This window comes from Microtus ochrogaster, chromosome 4 (genome assembly GCF_000317375.1).
Source record: "Microtus ochrogaster isolate Prairie Vole_2 chromosome 4, MicOch1.0, whole genome shotgun sequence".
NCBI lineage: Eukaryota > Metazoa > Chordata > Mammalia > Rodentia > Cricetidae > Microtus > Microtus ochrogaster.
In genome coordinates this window covers 26,637,863-26,653,698 of record NC_022011.1, presented here as the reverse complement: position 1 = coordinate 26,653,698, position 15,836 = coordinate 26,637,863, and the positions used below count along the sequence as shown (strand labels likewise).

The 15,836-nt window shown below is 46.0% G+C and overlaps 1 protein-coding gene across 1 annotated transcript in view; it reads right to left on the bottom strand.

Annotated features, from left to right (window-relative positions):
- Positions 1-15,836, bottom strand: part of Cdh13 (cadherin 13) — a 952,185-nt gene that overhangs the window by 576,272 nt on the left and 360,077 nt on the right. The window contains exon 3 of the mRNA XM_005345742.2: positions 1,508-1,716. Coding sequence (XP_005345799.1) covers positions 1,508-1,716 — 209 coding nt within the window. The remainder of the gene's footprint in view (positions 1-1,507; positions 1,717-15,836) is intronic.

The window sequence follows — 15,836 nt, the reverse complement described above, 5'->3', positions numbered from 1 at the left end:
AGAGACTGTGTGTGTGTGTGTATGTGAGAGAGGGGGGGAGAGAGAGAGACCGCGTGAGTGTGGTGAGTGTGTGTGTGTGTGTGTTTTTGTGTATTTTAATCTCCTTTTAACTTTCAGACTCACAAACCAAAAGGAGAATCATGGAGGTTGTTCTGCCCAGTCGTAGGAAATAGATCTCATCCCTAGAACTATATATACATGATCAATTGACAGTTATTTCTATAAGTGCTGCATTGGGAAAGATACTCTGGTCCAGCCAGGGGCATCCTGCCACATCGGACATGAGCATGGTGACAGAGTGCCACAGTACAGGGGCCACTTGTGAGTCATCCCAGCCTGTGTCACCCACCTCTAGTCTGCAGATAGAGAAGTTACATTGGTCTCCTTAGAGCAAGGAGACAACATTGGCATGGAGCCAGCACTCATTGCCCACTGTACTTTCTCAGCCTCACAGCTGTGGCCCCATTCTCTCTCCACCACTGAACTCAACTGCAGACGAGGCATGGCTGTGAATAGCACCAGATGGAGACTCAGTGAGGCTCACAGGCTTCTCAGAGAGAACCAGGACAGCAGGCGGGAGAAAAGGCTCCCCATACCTAGCTGGAGATACCACCACTGTTAATGTTATTGTTTTGTGGCAGTTTGCCAGAGTCTTTCAAAAGTTCTGATGAAGACACCAGAGTCAACGAGCCCCTGGAGAAGGAAGACTCGGTTGCAGATTACAGCCAAAGAACCTTGCCTGGCACAATGATTATGCTTACTTGTGCCACTCACTAGATTTATACACATATGTGGGGGTGTTGGGGACTTGGATATGGGGATCTGGAAGGAAATGGATGTTAATGGCCAAAAAGTCATCCTGGGGCCAAGGGTCACCTTGTTATACAGCTCTATGAGCCACTGTGTTCTTGGCATGCCAAATTCCCATCCCTCTTTCTCTGGTAATACCACCTTCATTAATTTTCGAGTAAATATTGTCTTTTACTCCTGGGCCATGTGTTTGGCAGTTGGAAACACCATCAGGAAAAGACATGCTACCAACCAGAGTGTCACAAATCATTACAGGGCCTACTCCAGGAATGGTCATGTGATATAACTAGAGCCAATGAGCTTCAATCCCAAGCATCAGATGGTGTCACCAGGAAAAGACAAAATCGGTTGACTTCAGCCTGCAGAATGAAGTGGACTTGTTAGGGAGTCTCTGCATTGGGGCACCCACCGGGTGGAGCCAATGAGCATCATGGAACCAGAAGAGAGATAAATGATGCTCTTGTCTAGGTACCAGTGCGTAGCTCTGCCTGGTGGAGGAGGAAGTCTACAAATGCATTCATTAGTTACATGAACCAATGTATTCCCATTGCCTTCCCCGTCACCTTCCAGTTTTGGGTTGGCTTTTTGTCAGCCATAGCAATGATAGCAACAGCAGAAAGGTTCTTGGCTAACATGATAAGCATTCATTTTCCACAAAATACTGAATCTTGCAAGTCACACCAAGCATTCAGGTTACCTGCAAGGAGCCCTGGATGTCTTTCCCCCCGTCAATCATGAGTTCTGCCATGTCTTCGGCGTGAGGAGTCCTCGCATGGACAAACAGGGTCCTGCCCACTGCAGTGATGTTTCTGAGAGCAACTAAGGTGCCATCACTGTTCACCTTGAAGTGCGGGCTCGACACCTCATAGTGCAGCTTCTCATTGCCCTTGCAGTCACTGAAGGTCACTACGGAAAGAAAAGAAACAGTGGAATGGGGGTGAGTAGGCTGGACAGCTTAACGCTTGAGATGCTAACATTTTAGCATGGATGAATGAGTGTACCGCTTCTCCACCAAGCTAGCCTCTATCCTGATCCAAGACACTTGTCTCAGAGTGACTTGGACTATGCCGATGGAGTTCACACAACCAAGACACAACCGTGGGCTTGGGATGCAGCTCAGCTGGAGGAGAGGAGCATGTGCAATGTTCTACAATGTTCTATCTGGTCTCCAGCAATGCACAGACTGGGTACAGAGATATGTGCCTATAATCCCAGCATTTGGAAGGCAGGAGGATCAGAAAAAAAAATAACAAGTTTGAGACTATCTTGGGCTACATGAGATCATCTCAAAGCAGAAAACATGAAAAGACTTATCCTTTATCAACTTTTAGTTTCTAGGCAAGTGCTTAGCATTGTTGAGGCTGAGGAATAGGTCAGGCCTGCCCTCAAGTATTGTGGATAAGGTGAGGGTCAGGTATGGCAGAGTTTGTCTGAAGGAAGTGACCTGACTTTGCAATGTGTGAGTCTTTGGGCAAACCCACAACAGAGAGAAGCTTCAAAGGTGGTGTTGAAGAGACAGTGTATCAGCTGGACCTTGAAACTGAGTAGACCAACAGGCCCTGTAGAAGGTAGGGGGCATGGCAGCATTTAGGTATATTCGAAGATAGGATGGGTGGTGTTTATGGAGATGGGGGAGGTAACAAAATACATTTGAGGAAGAAGGACCACCAGGGGGCGCTGGTGAGAGATAAACTGGAAATGGGTGTGAGGTGTTGGCAAGTGGAAGGGCGTTCTGGAAAAGCCTTTTGGAAACAAGCAGAAAAGCCAGTAAATTGGGGGTGCTTCTTGAAAGCTGTCCATCACCCTACAATGTTGACTGTGCAAGCTGCTGGTATGTGCTCTGCTTCTAGGGGAGAACAGGGTTAGGAATCACACAAAAGTCAGCTGAAATCCCAGAGATACCCACGATAGACGTGAGCTTTAGAACGTGGTTTGGAGGTGGGCAAGAGCAAAAGCCAAGAAAATAAGTTAGCCTTTTGTGTGCTAAAGACGTGTGATAATGATAGAGGCAGTGGTCCTTGGGACATGGGGAGCAGGCAGACAAGGTCATGGTTTAGTTTCGTGGACAAAGGGACATTAAGCCAATGGATGAGCCACCTGGGTCCTGCACAATGTCACCAGTGGTGGCTGAAGACAGTGATCATGTTTCCTTTTAGGATGCCTCTGCTGTGCCCACAATTACACCATGTGTTCTCTGTTTGTCTGTCTCCCCTCTGCTACTGAGTTTGAGGTTCCTTATAGTAAGCAAAGAATTGTACTGCACTTGTGGCTCCTTGTTCACAGAGGGGCATTTCCTTGAAGATTTAGTTTTTATTTGTATGCCCACAGGTAGGTCTGCCATGTAAGTGTACGTACCAGTGGAGACCAGTAGAGGGAGTTAGATCTCCTAGACCTGGAGTTAGCGTTAGATGTGTGCTGCCCAGTAGAGGTGCCAGAAACTAAACCAGAGTCCCCCAAGAGAACAAGTGTTTTATTTTCTAAGGTCCCAATGCATCCCTGAAACCCTGGCTAGAATATATAGTATGTTTATTCCTCAGCACACATGCTTGTGACAAAGTTTAATGTATAAAGTATCCACACTAAGAGATTAATAACAATAATAAGTAATAAAAAAGAGCAATTATAACACTATTCTGTAATAAAAGATATGCGGATAGAATCCAAATCACTGTATTGACCCTAATCATGATATAGTCCAGTATTTGATTGTGCTAGGTTTATTTATTCTACTCACAATAAACATTGGGCTTCTCTCTCTCTCTCTCTCTCTCTCTCTCTCTCTCTCTCTCTCTTTCCTCATTCTCCATCTCTTTCCTCTCTCCCCTCTCTTCTCACCTTTCTCTCTGTTTCTCTGTCTCACTATGTGTGCTTTTCTTTCTTTGACTCTGTCAGCTCCCCCCTCAGAGAATTTTGCTCTTAACACTTTAAAATCACATCTGATTGCTGGTAATTAAAGCCATGAAAGCAAACCCACCAATAAGAAGCATGGTACACCTGTTATCAAAGCTCTACCTGACAGCCTTGTCTGTGTGATGGAGCACAAAGCACACAGCTCAATGCATATCCATGGTGTCAGCACAGCTGTGTGTCTGTCACTCAGATCATGACACAGCATTTGACTGGTCCCCTCCCTTACTGAGTAAGATGGCTCCCCTCCTCCCTGGAGGTCACATTACCAACAATGATGAAACCTGAGTCCATCCAAACACTACATTTGCTGAGGTGGAACCACCCAACAAAGTTCCCTCTTGTGCTTAGATTCCTTCATTCAACATGACTCTTGTGAGGGTCATCCCTGGGGTAGTTTATCCAAACCACTACATATCAATCACTAAAAACTGTACTGATGTCATGGTAATAAAAGAACTAAAGACTATCCTGGATCATAGTCTGGGATGCAGCTGTTTTAACTCTGCTGTCAACAAGCCCTGGGACTATTCTCAGCTTAAAATGTGACTACTGCAAACTTTGTCCTCTATGGCTCTTGGTGACAATGTCAACTTCGGTCGTAGTGTCCTGGTAAAGCCATGACAGAACGGATATGCTGATGCAATCTTGCTCTTCCAGGAAGATGGCACTATGACAACCGTCACATTCACTGGCAGTAACGACAGCTGCTATGGATGGAGCGTTCCTCCACACAAGGTCCAGACCTAAGCATTTACACGCATTGTCTCAGCTTCACAAAGAAGAGGACATCACCACTCTGCTCCCCTCTACCCGGAAGAGTCTAGGAAAGGTCATTATGGCTTGGAGACAGGGCAGAGACCAGCAAACACAGTTTGGAAAGAAGAAACAGAGGGAAGGCTTCTGGTTCCTGATAGTGTCATCAATACTACATAAGGACAATTCCCCAGTGGGGTAAAACCCTTCAGGGATCTGATCAGAATGGACTGTCAGAGCTGCAAGGCTTCCTACTCAGTCCGGCTCCTTAGTCCCACCCATCCCTGAAGAGCACTGCATCCACTACCTCTTAGTCACACCATGTGATGGCTAACTGACCTTCGTTGTCAACTTTACAACTGGAGCCAACTAAAACCCAAACTGCTAGGCAGGCCTATGGAGGATGTTCCCAATTGGATCTTTGAGGTGGGAAGATCCACCCTAAATCTGGGCCACACCTCCTGGTCTGGATCACTTAGAAAGACCTGGAAGAAGGAAGCTTTTGCTCTTGGCCTGCTTGCCCTTACTCGTGCTGGCAAGTTCATCTACCCTGCTACCTGGCATTACTTTACAAGTGTTAACACCTACTTCTTTGGGGTTCCAGCGTAGCCTGAAGACCAGCAGCATTCCAGAAATCCCCTAGCGCCCCAGCATCAGATTGGAACTGCTGAGACAACCAGCCTTACACACTGAACAGCTCCAGGATTCTTGGCCTTTCCATTGGGAGACAGGCATTGTTGAAAGAGGCAAGCCACAGCCTGTGAGCCAGTCTAATAAATATCCTTTTAATGTATACAATCATTCTGTCGATTCTGTTTAAAGGTAGTAAAGAACCTTTACTAACCACCCAGTGTTCAGGTTCCAGGGTTGTCTCTACAGATGCCCAGGTAGACTTTGTTATCTGCAGTTCTCAGACTCGTGCCCCTCCTCTTTCACCGTCTTGGTCATCAAGATTTCTCAGGCTTGCTTGGCTTCCATTCTTGGAGGGGAACTGTGCAGAGCTGCTCATGGCCATCAACACAGACCTCACATCCACTGGGAGCAAGGCTCCCAAATAACTAGGCTTGCAGAGGCTTGCAGCCGCACGGCCAGCATGAGGACTCTGACCACAACCCAAGGACAGGATGGAAGCTGACAGCCTCACAGTTGCAGAGGGATAGGGAAGGGAAAGGCAGACAGAAGACCATGCAAGTCCTGGCTTCAAACTGAATTTCCCCCCATTCTTGCTCCTTCCCTTTCTGTTTCTCTCCCTCTGCCTGCATCTTCCACAAATACCCAACAAGAGCCTCTATTATGTGAGATGCTGAGTTCACAGTGCTCACAAGAACCAGCGGTTCTTGAAATTCAATGAGGGACACAGATGTGAATCCAGCATTCCTGTGAATAACAGAGGAGCTATTTCAGGGAGACAGAACCGCAGCGCGTGCAGAAGTCCTGCTGCACCAAGTGAGCTGGACACAAGCAGGGGAGACAGGCACAGAGGCGAAGGCAGGAGGAAGCAGGAAGCAAGGAGAGAGATGAGTGGGCCCTGGGGACCGGGGCCTGAGAGTCACTCAAAACCTTGGTCCTAAGGGAATCCTTGAGTTTTCCCACTGGTAGTGCCTCCACCTGGCTCCGCTGAGACCATGGCTTCTCATTGTAAAATGATACACAGACATCAAGCCTTTCGTGTCTAGACTGTCTGTCAGTTCCTCCTGGACTCCACCACTATGTCTGGTGCCTTCCAGCTTCTGCACCTTTCCCGTTTGACTTCCCATGCTTTGCTTTTGTTTCTGGGTCTGGACAGGCAGAAGGTGCCGGTCCTCACCCTGGAAACTCTGAACGATCCACCACGATTAGGCCTGTCCTGCTTTCATTTCTGACGCAGGGCAGAAACACCCAGGACCAAAGTGATGCTGGGAAGAGAATGTTCACGTGGCTCACAATTCCAGGCTACAGTCCATTGTTGTGGGGAAGTCAAAGGAGGAACTTAAAGCATCCTGTCTGTAGTCCAGAGCAGAGGGAGAATAAACACAAGGATCCCTGCTTGTTCCTGTGAGCCTTTCCCTCTCATGCTACGGTGGACCTCCTACCAAGGGGTGGTACCACCCATAACGGGCTTCCTAATAAACAGTAAAAACGATCCCCCACAGATCCAAAGGCCCACCTGACCTAGACAAGTCCTCATTAAGACTCCCCTCTCAGGTGACTCCAGGACATGTCGAGTGGACAGCTCAGACTAACCAGGGCACAGGGCAAACAGCTAACCTCCTCATGCTCCATTCTCACAGTTTTGACATCAAACCGCCTCTCAATCACATCAATCTATTTCTACATCATCTGGTTATTTTCACAACCCAGAACAGAAATTGAGTCTTGTTTTATTATTCATTTCTATGTGCTTAGCCATAAACAAATCTCTTTTCTTCCATAGGAGGAGCTAATAATAGCTTCCTTAAAGCACATGATTAGCCAAGAGCAGAAAGATGCTTCCTTGGTAGGGATGAAGGCCCCTGGCCTATTGTGGCCAGGGCAGGCTGGAGACAAGGCTGCAAACTGAGATCAATGCTTGCAGTGACCTCCTGACCTGTGGTAGAGAAAGGTCTAGAGGCCCGAGCTCTAGTGTGACTCCGTGTTCTGCTTACACCCGTGGACACAGCACACAGTCTCCCATGTTCAGACCAACTCCAGGTATCTGCAAAGTCAGAGGTTCTAGCTCATTCCTCCCCCTTCCCTAACACAGATTTATACACGGTCCCCAAACAGAGCTGAAGCCAATGTGAGCAGCTTGGACCAGAAGAACCGTCACAACACCCACCATTCACTAGCGCTGGCTGCATGGCTCTTGACTGCCCAGCTCTGTGCCAAGGCCTGCATGCTCCATATCTCCTCTTTGCCACATGGCCACACTATAGCAATGTTTTCTGGCTTTTACTTTTTCATTACCTGCTTCCCTAAAGAGACATTTTAGATATTTTCCTAAATTTTATCACTCTCATAAAAATTTAACATCACAGATACATTGATGTTGGTCTACATATTTCATGTCTATCTCTGCTTATTCTTTTCTAAGTAACTCTTTATTTCTTTCCACAAAAAATAAATTTTGTCTCCTTGGGGGCAAGACAGCCCCACTGAGGATAACAGAGAATAATGGAGAAGCATCATTTTCCATTTTTCCAGAACAGGAAACTGACTTGGGGACTTGCTTCATCAGACTCAGATGGATAGAAAGGCATAGGGCGAAATCCCACCCCCACGCTGACCCATCCGTTTTGAATGCCCAGGTTGTAGGTACGTTCACTTCCTAGTAGTAGAGGAACTTGATAAGAAGGGCAGCCTCACATCTCAATCCCCTTGTGTATCCCCAAAATTCCTTGGGGGTCATCAGAGGTACCAGTGAGGGCACCAGAGGCGACAGATGGACACATCAAAGGGATTAACACTCTACACGTTTTAGCTGAATATTTAAACAGAATTTGAATTAAAAGAAAGCCTTCTCATGAATCAAATATATACCAAGTCAGCAACAGAGATTGAGATAATAAACTGTCTGGATGCCAGCTTTCCACATTTCTTTGCCATCCCTGGCATAGAGCGGAGGCTGGGGACCTGGCATGCTGTGAATTGTTACTCCTGTGCCACCAGAACGGCAGTTTTCATGCTGGTTTCTAAGCCCTTCTCCTACTCGGACTCCTCGTGGAACCCTGCTACCTTGGAACACCCTGCATCTTTACCCTTCCCTTGTGGGAAATGGGCTCATTGAGACCCTTGTGACATACATCAAAATAAGGTGCACACACACACACCTCTGTGCACAGAGCTCTTGGGACTGAACTTGTCTCTCTGACAAGAATGATCACCTGACTCTTCATCATCCCCCTCCTCCTGCCCAGCTTCCTCCTCCTAGAGGGTCCCCCTACTCCTGTGCCCATCCATTTCCTTTAGTCAAGGTTTCCATGCTCAGCCTGGGAACAGTGAGCTGTTACCATGGAAACAGGCACTCCAGGCAACTCCACTGTGGCTGATTCTGTGGTCCAGAGTATGTGCCTGTGGACCCCTTTGCTTAGCAGGCTGAATCCCAATCCCTTCCTGGAGAGAGTATTGAGAAGGAAAAGTGATATTAAGCAAGTAAAGCCGCAGCGTTTTGCTCACAGCAGACCCAGCGCTGAAAGACTGGTTATAAGGCTCACTCTGTTTAAACCTAATCCAGGATATTTCCTAAAAAAGACACCACACTGAGAGCTTTAAGTCCACCTTCAGGATTGCAATCCCACCCCTCCTGGCATACCAGTTCCAGGTAGATATCCCTCTCTGGGAAGGGAGGATGACTTTTATATAGCATGCCTGTGGTGGTTTGAATGAGAACACCCCACCCCCACCTCGGCTTATCTGTCTGAAAATTTGGTCCCCCCATTGGTGAAACTGGCTGGGAAGAACTGGAGGTATGGAGGAAGAAGTGTGTCACTAGGGCAGTCTTTAAGGTTTCAGAAGGCTCACCATTCCCAGTGTGTTCTCTCAGTCCTCTGCTTGAAGAACAAGATCTGGGCTCCTAGCCTCATGCCTTTGTCCCGCTATAATAAACTTTAACCCTCTGAAACCATAACCCCCAACTAAATGCTATATTTTCTAAGTTTCCTTGTCCATGGTATTTTGTCACAGCAATAGAAAAGTAGGTAAGACAACATAGAACATAGAAAGTGTGCTTTGCTAGTAAACATATATTGAAGTAAACCTAAAAGTCCAAACCCACAAAAGCAAGTTTAGTCACTGACTCCTACCTAGTGCTTCTTTAGAAATCCTGACCTGGGGTAAGCTCCTCTCTGCCTATCTTTATACAGTGCACAGCTCCATTCTTGTCAGTTTGTAACCCAGGTCTGCGGCCACATATAGGGATCACTTTTCTCTTTGCTAGGACCCAATACAGGAAGTAACTGAAAGGAGGAAGAGTCCTTCTTGGCTCACAGTCTGAAGGGGACACAGTCCATCATGACTGGAAGGTACAGAAGCAGGATCATGAGCAGAAAGGCATATTGTGTACTGTGTCTATAATCAGAAAGCAGAGGATGGGCAGGATGTGAGGCAGAGTTGTCAAACCTCAGGGTCAATCCCTCCTAGTAACATGCTTCCTTCCTCCAACCAGGCTCCATTCCCTAAGGGCTCCTCAACCTTCTAAATCCACACAAGCAGCTAGGGAGCAAGGTTTCAAACACAGGAGCCTATTGGGGTATTTACATTCAAATCATAGCATCAGAGACTGTAATGAAATAATATAATTAGCACTGGTAGCGAAGTGTTGATTAAAACACACATTATAGCAAAAGCTCAAATTCAGAGAGCCTACATGCTGACAGACATGGTATACACGAAGAATAGTTCATTAAAAAAAATAATTTATCCTATAGAAGAGAGACTCTGCTTTGCCTATTTCTTACCTGTTCTAATACTATATTAAATTCCCAATTAAGGCATACAACGACAACGATGGCCATGCCTCACAATCTCCAATTAGAAACTGTGTTGGTTTTCGAAAGCATCAGTAGGGTGCCAATTTGGCACAGAGACGTATGTCCAGAGGTGCAAAGAATTAAAAAAAAATGCATCTAAAGAAGAACTACATAGTTTATGATCATCTAAAATGTTTGTTTCTATAGTGACAATGTTCACAGTGTTAGTAGCTCCCAATGATGCTTCTGTGGATGACTCAAAGGAAAAATTTTAATACGCAATTAAACTCGTGAACAAATATCTAAAACCTCTACCATGGGGGAAGGCGCTGATCTGTCCATGATCTCTTGAACCTACTGGAAATTTCTCCACATACTTTATCATGGTGACATTTAAAATAGCTTCTAGAAAAAAATTAAAAAAGGAAAAGGCTTGACATATTATACACCCTACGTGAGGATTTATGGGAATCAATTGTATAACATCATTCACTGAGATAATCTGTGAGCCCCCCCCAGGAGGAGGGAGGGGGAGGGGAAAACGCCCCACCTGGGGGAAAATGCAAATGAGATGGAAAATGCAAATGAGATGAATGGCACCACCCCGCGTTTCAATTATGCTTTCAGCGGGTTTCCACTCAAAATGTCCTCTGGGCTTAATGCAAATGTCACAAAAAGACAAACTTTAGCTGGGAGACAAAAGCCACAACTGAAATGGAAAGTTTGGCACAGGAATTAAGGGGCTTAATCTTCCTGACCCGGATGCCAGTGCCTTTCCCTTCCTTTGTTTTCCATGTTGGTTCTTAGGGATGAGAGCCCCAGAGGCAGAGACTTCTTAGCATCACAGAAGATGAAGCCGAGGAGAAAATTAAGCTGTATTACAGGACATAAAAAAATGCAGATGGATTTAAATTTATCTGCTGAGGACTGAAGGGTTCTGCTCCTACAGACATACAGGGTCTGTGATATATTTATAAGGGCGTTTGCCTCCATCTGTGGCCCATGCTCCCCTATCTTTGATGGGAAATGTTTCCAAAGGTGGTAGGCATCGTTTGAGGTTTGCAAACTGCATATGCTGTAGAGTCTCTCAGCACTGATGTTCACAGTCTTTGTGGACTGGGGGTGCAAGGATGTGTGTGGTTTTGGAGGAAAGACTCCGAGTCAGCCCTCCTGGGAGCTATAGGCTTCTCACAGACAGGATTTGCTCCTATCATCCCTACCCACACCTGCAAGACGATGCCTCTTTCTGTGGCCTAGAGAAGTCTTGATCTACAGCTCTAGTCAGGTTCAATCTTACTGTTGATTCCAAGACACCAACTCATTTGCAACTGTCCTGCAAATTCTCTGAACTGTATCACTTCAAGGGACTACTTGCCCTAGCCATATGCAGAGACTCGGTAATATCCCTGTACGGAGAAATATAAACTGTTGATTCTCCCGGTGAAAATTCACCTGTTTTTCCAGGCCCCTTTGGCTAACTAACAATACAGAATTCAACCGCCCTGATATTTGATAAGGGTTAGCATGTGAGTTGTACAGCATCTGGGGGCTTGGTGAACAAGGCTTTTCTAATGAACAAACTGGTGCCTAGTTCAGGATCATCAGATGGACCTCCACGAGATGTATACCACCAACTTGATGGCTTTTTATGCTCCTACACCTTCTGCTGGTACCCAGAGGTGCGAGCATCCTCTGAAAGAACACGTGGGCAAGTACAGAGACTCTTTAAGACTGCATCAATGACACAAAACACTTCATCTGCTTTCCCAAGCTCTCGTGACTTCTGGGCAAAAAACTCATGCACACAGTGACAGCAGGTCCCTCCTTCAGCCTCCACTCATGGTACTCTACTGGTTCCAGGATGCACTGGGCTTTATTCTGGGCTCCAGGCTTGACTCAGAATTTGTTCTGACATCCACAGAACTTATGTGAGGCCCTGGCAGCGTCTTACCATGACGGATGAGCTCAGGAGTGGATTTGTACCTCCAAAGACTGTGTAGATTTGATAGTCACACACTACTCATAAAACAGCCTTAATACCATCTCACGCATCAATTCCAACGTTGATAAAATAGAGTTTCAATTCTATCATGTCGGGGAAGATATAATGAATGATTCAGCTGAGGGAATCCTCAGCATAAACCTCTTTTTGCCATGTAAACCTGTAAGGGCTTCCTCTTAGGAAAAGACAGAGCCCTCTCCTTTCAGGGAATATATATATATATATCTGCAGACCATTAAAAAACTGAGCTGCTAGTTTCCAGTTTCTTTTTTTCTGTCAAACTCATCTTCCACGTCTTTAAATCATAGAAGGATGCTTTCTGATTGGATGCTGAGCCAGTCTGTCCCATGATGATTGCAAATTAGGAGCTGGAGTGACTGTATACATTACAAAGAGACTGACATTGTACGGGCACAACAACGTTGAATGAAGGAACAGCGGGACTGTAACCTGCAAGCCAAGCATTTGGAGCCACTTCCCCAATCAAACTGCGAGGCGAAGGTGTGAGTGCAGGTGAGTGTTGGGATGAGTTGATCAGAAAGTCCCTCAGCCAGTGAGATGGACCTGTGGACTCAGCAATGCTGAGAACCACCATATCCGGGTGTGTAGAGAGCGCCTTCGTCACTTCAGATTAGCCTCCTCACAAAGCCCTTAGCTTGCCATGCCCCTACTAATCTGTGTATAATTTGTATCTCTCCTGCCGAATATCTCCAGGGTAAATGAACACAAGGGGAGCGTTCCTCCGCTATTACTGTAAGGACAAACGTGCTCACAGTTATAGTGATGGGGACACTCACTTGTGGCAGGGTGCCCTGAAATTCAGCACCCAGCTGTGTTTGGTACCCAGGCAAGACTTAAAATTCCGAGGTCCTCTTGGTCCTAGCAGCAGATATTCCTGTGGAGGACAGAGTCTGGAAGGAGGACACCGTGAGATAGGAGCAGAACCAGAAGACGGATGGCAAGAAGACATGGCACTGTTTCCCCGGCCAGCTCTGTGGGTCCGCGGTTCAGGGAGGAAGTTATATAAGCCCCAAGGCCTGCAAGCCATTGGCAAATGGACGATTCTCATCACTTTTGTTTTGGTTTCCAAAAGCAAAGGACTAATGGGGTGTGGCAGCCCAGCCCTGTTCACTGGCTTTGCTCCCGTGCTGGGGAGGCAAAGGAAGTGATGGAATGCCTTCACTTCTTCAAGAAGTCATGGATTTGGGATCTTGACAGAGGGTCATTCCCACAAGAGGGCAGCGAGGGAGCCCTTCCTTTAAGAGCCTTCTAGAAATATCAGCCAAGGAGAGGACAAGAGAGCACTTGGGAGATGCTCTGAGCTCCTGCAGATTCTGCTCATGAAAGAAAGCTCGGGGAGAAAGGGGGAAGGGAACGATACAGTTGTGCAGATAAGAAATACTACAAGGTGAATATTGGTATTTTCTTGACCTCGTGTTTATCTAAATCCTGGAAGTGCCTACAGGAGTTCAGGTTATCATCCAGAAGGCCTGGTTCTTTCTGGATAAGATAATTTGCCTGTCCCTGGATCCTTTCAACTGGAACCTGTCTGACTACTGAGCATTGGGATAGAGTATTGGGATAGATGTATGGGGATAGAGTCCAGTAGTAGATGACTCTCATACAATGGGAGAGTTAGATTATCCCAAAGCTCAACATATTTATCCAGTAGCCCATTAAAACTGTCATTCGTTCACTTAATAACGTGCCAGACAGCAGACAGGAAGGAACAAATGCCAACACAAAGATGAATACCATGTGCTATTTACCTCTGTGATACTTTGAGGCTGGAAAGTTGACCCTCTGAGGATCTGGAGGGCTGCCATACTGAAGCTCAGTGTTCCATTTAGTCATCATGTCAAAAGGCCAAATAAGTAGCATATGGTTGAAATTACAAGCAGGCAGATCATATTTCAATGTAATACATTCTTGCCAGCAGGAAAATTGAGCCAATCAGAGAGCAGGCTTGCCATTTCCAGAGGCACTGAGGCAAAAGCTTGTCAACAAATATATCTTGTATTACTGAAGAGCTGAGCTTTCCAAACATAGATTTGGAAAGAGTCTTAGCCTAATTTTCATAGAATTTATTCTAAAATTAAATTTGTTCTGGACAATTGAGCTTATACATGCTTAGTTGTAAAACTAGGCTTTTTTTTCAGAGAAAATTTAATAAGCCAATTTTGAATGAGTTCGTTTCACCAAAGTGGACAAGTTAGTTGGGTATCAAAAATCGGTAAAATATTAGAATGTATGCAACACATCAAGCCTTAGTTTATGATCTAGCTAGAGGTGCCATATGACAGCATTACACTTACTCCACTCTAAGTTAGTTAGTGTGAGTGGCCCTGGCATCAGAGGTCTTAGTTCACGTTAACATACACTGAGGATCACGAAAACACTTTCCTCGAGATTTTAAAGGCAGTCTATGGAGTATAACAGTACCGCCTTTTCAGTGTGGCACCTGACTTGCTTCATAATTGTTCCCATCTACAGAACATTCTCTATTCTCTTGGCAGGGAGCCCACCACCTGACCAACAATATTTCCTAAATCTCCCACGTCCCCATGAAACTACTGTTTTATAGATAAGGAAAACTGAGGCTCATAGACACAAAGACCATTTCTTAAGCCAAAAGAGCAACTGAAATAGTGGGTTTAGCAACAATCACAGAACCCTATCCTGTGACCTGGGGGGGGAGGGGAGGGCTGGGTTATTCTGGGTGCAGAAAACTGCTCCATGGTCTAGTGACACCTGGCTTAGTAAGAGACTGAAAACTCTTCTGTATGAAGCTAAAAAAAATTCTCAAAGATTAAGTTGAGAAGAATCTTAAAGTGAAGATACTTCACTCTGGGGAGTCCACAGAGCAATAAGCCACACAAGGGCCAAAGCCAAGGGAAGGTTTGAGTTCTGAGATGACATGAGAGAACCATCTATGGGGCCTTGAGATGCCACCCTGTGGATCAGAACACCGAAATCTAGTCTATAGCTCCTACTAAAGCCATGCCTGTCAAGTGAGAAGCAACAGCAGAGGGATGTGAGCTACCCTCCCACTGGCCAGAGAACCCTTGACAGGCTGAGCACAGACCCGTACCTTCCTAGTCCTCTAGTAAGTTATCACAAGTCCTGGGGCCAAAGGCAGCACAGGAATTTCGTCCATTGTCTTTGGGATGTCACGTTTGGTCTCCATCAAAATCACAGGCAATTGGTAGGCAATCTGTGACTGTGTATCTTTGATCTAAAACTCTGGGCACGTTTTGAACTTATTACTCTTCTTTCCTTCTGATACCTGGAGTGATTCTATGGAAAAATGGCGTGAGGGCATCTGGACTCCAGAAGAGTCTGGAAATGTTTCCTAGAAGGTGGGGTGCTGTTTGGGAAGGGAGAGGCGAAGGGCATGACCTAAGGCAGCAGTGTGTGTCTTTCACAGAGTATGCTCCTGTCATAATGCGAGGTTAGTGGCTTTAGAGCAGTTAACAGGGATGCCTCCGTCAGCTACAACAGCCCCTATAATGCTAATTTCTGCACTTTGAGCATTTTCTCATTACCTTTACTCTGGGAACCTGGGAGCTCCCTGAGGGCAGGAACTTTCTGAATCTCTTCCTCTCCTGCTATTCTCAGCGTCAGTCCTGTCGCAGAGATGGCAACTCAAGAGTATTAGTGGATTCCTTGTGGCTGCAACCAATTAATTCATTCATCTCCTCCCTAATTGCTTTGGATGAGGCTCTCACTAGCTGTGATTACAAACTGCTCGGCCTGGTTGACAAGACGCAATCAAGAAATTAAAATAGCGATTTGGCTTGTAGTACACGAGGCACAATTAATTCCTTTATGCATATATGAATATTTTTGATGACAGCAGGAACATGAACAGTACTTAGGTCATGCCTGCTCACCCTCCAGGTGCCAGGAGATACTGCATACTTCCTGCATTGTTG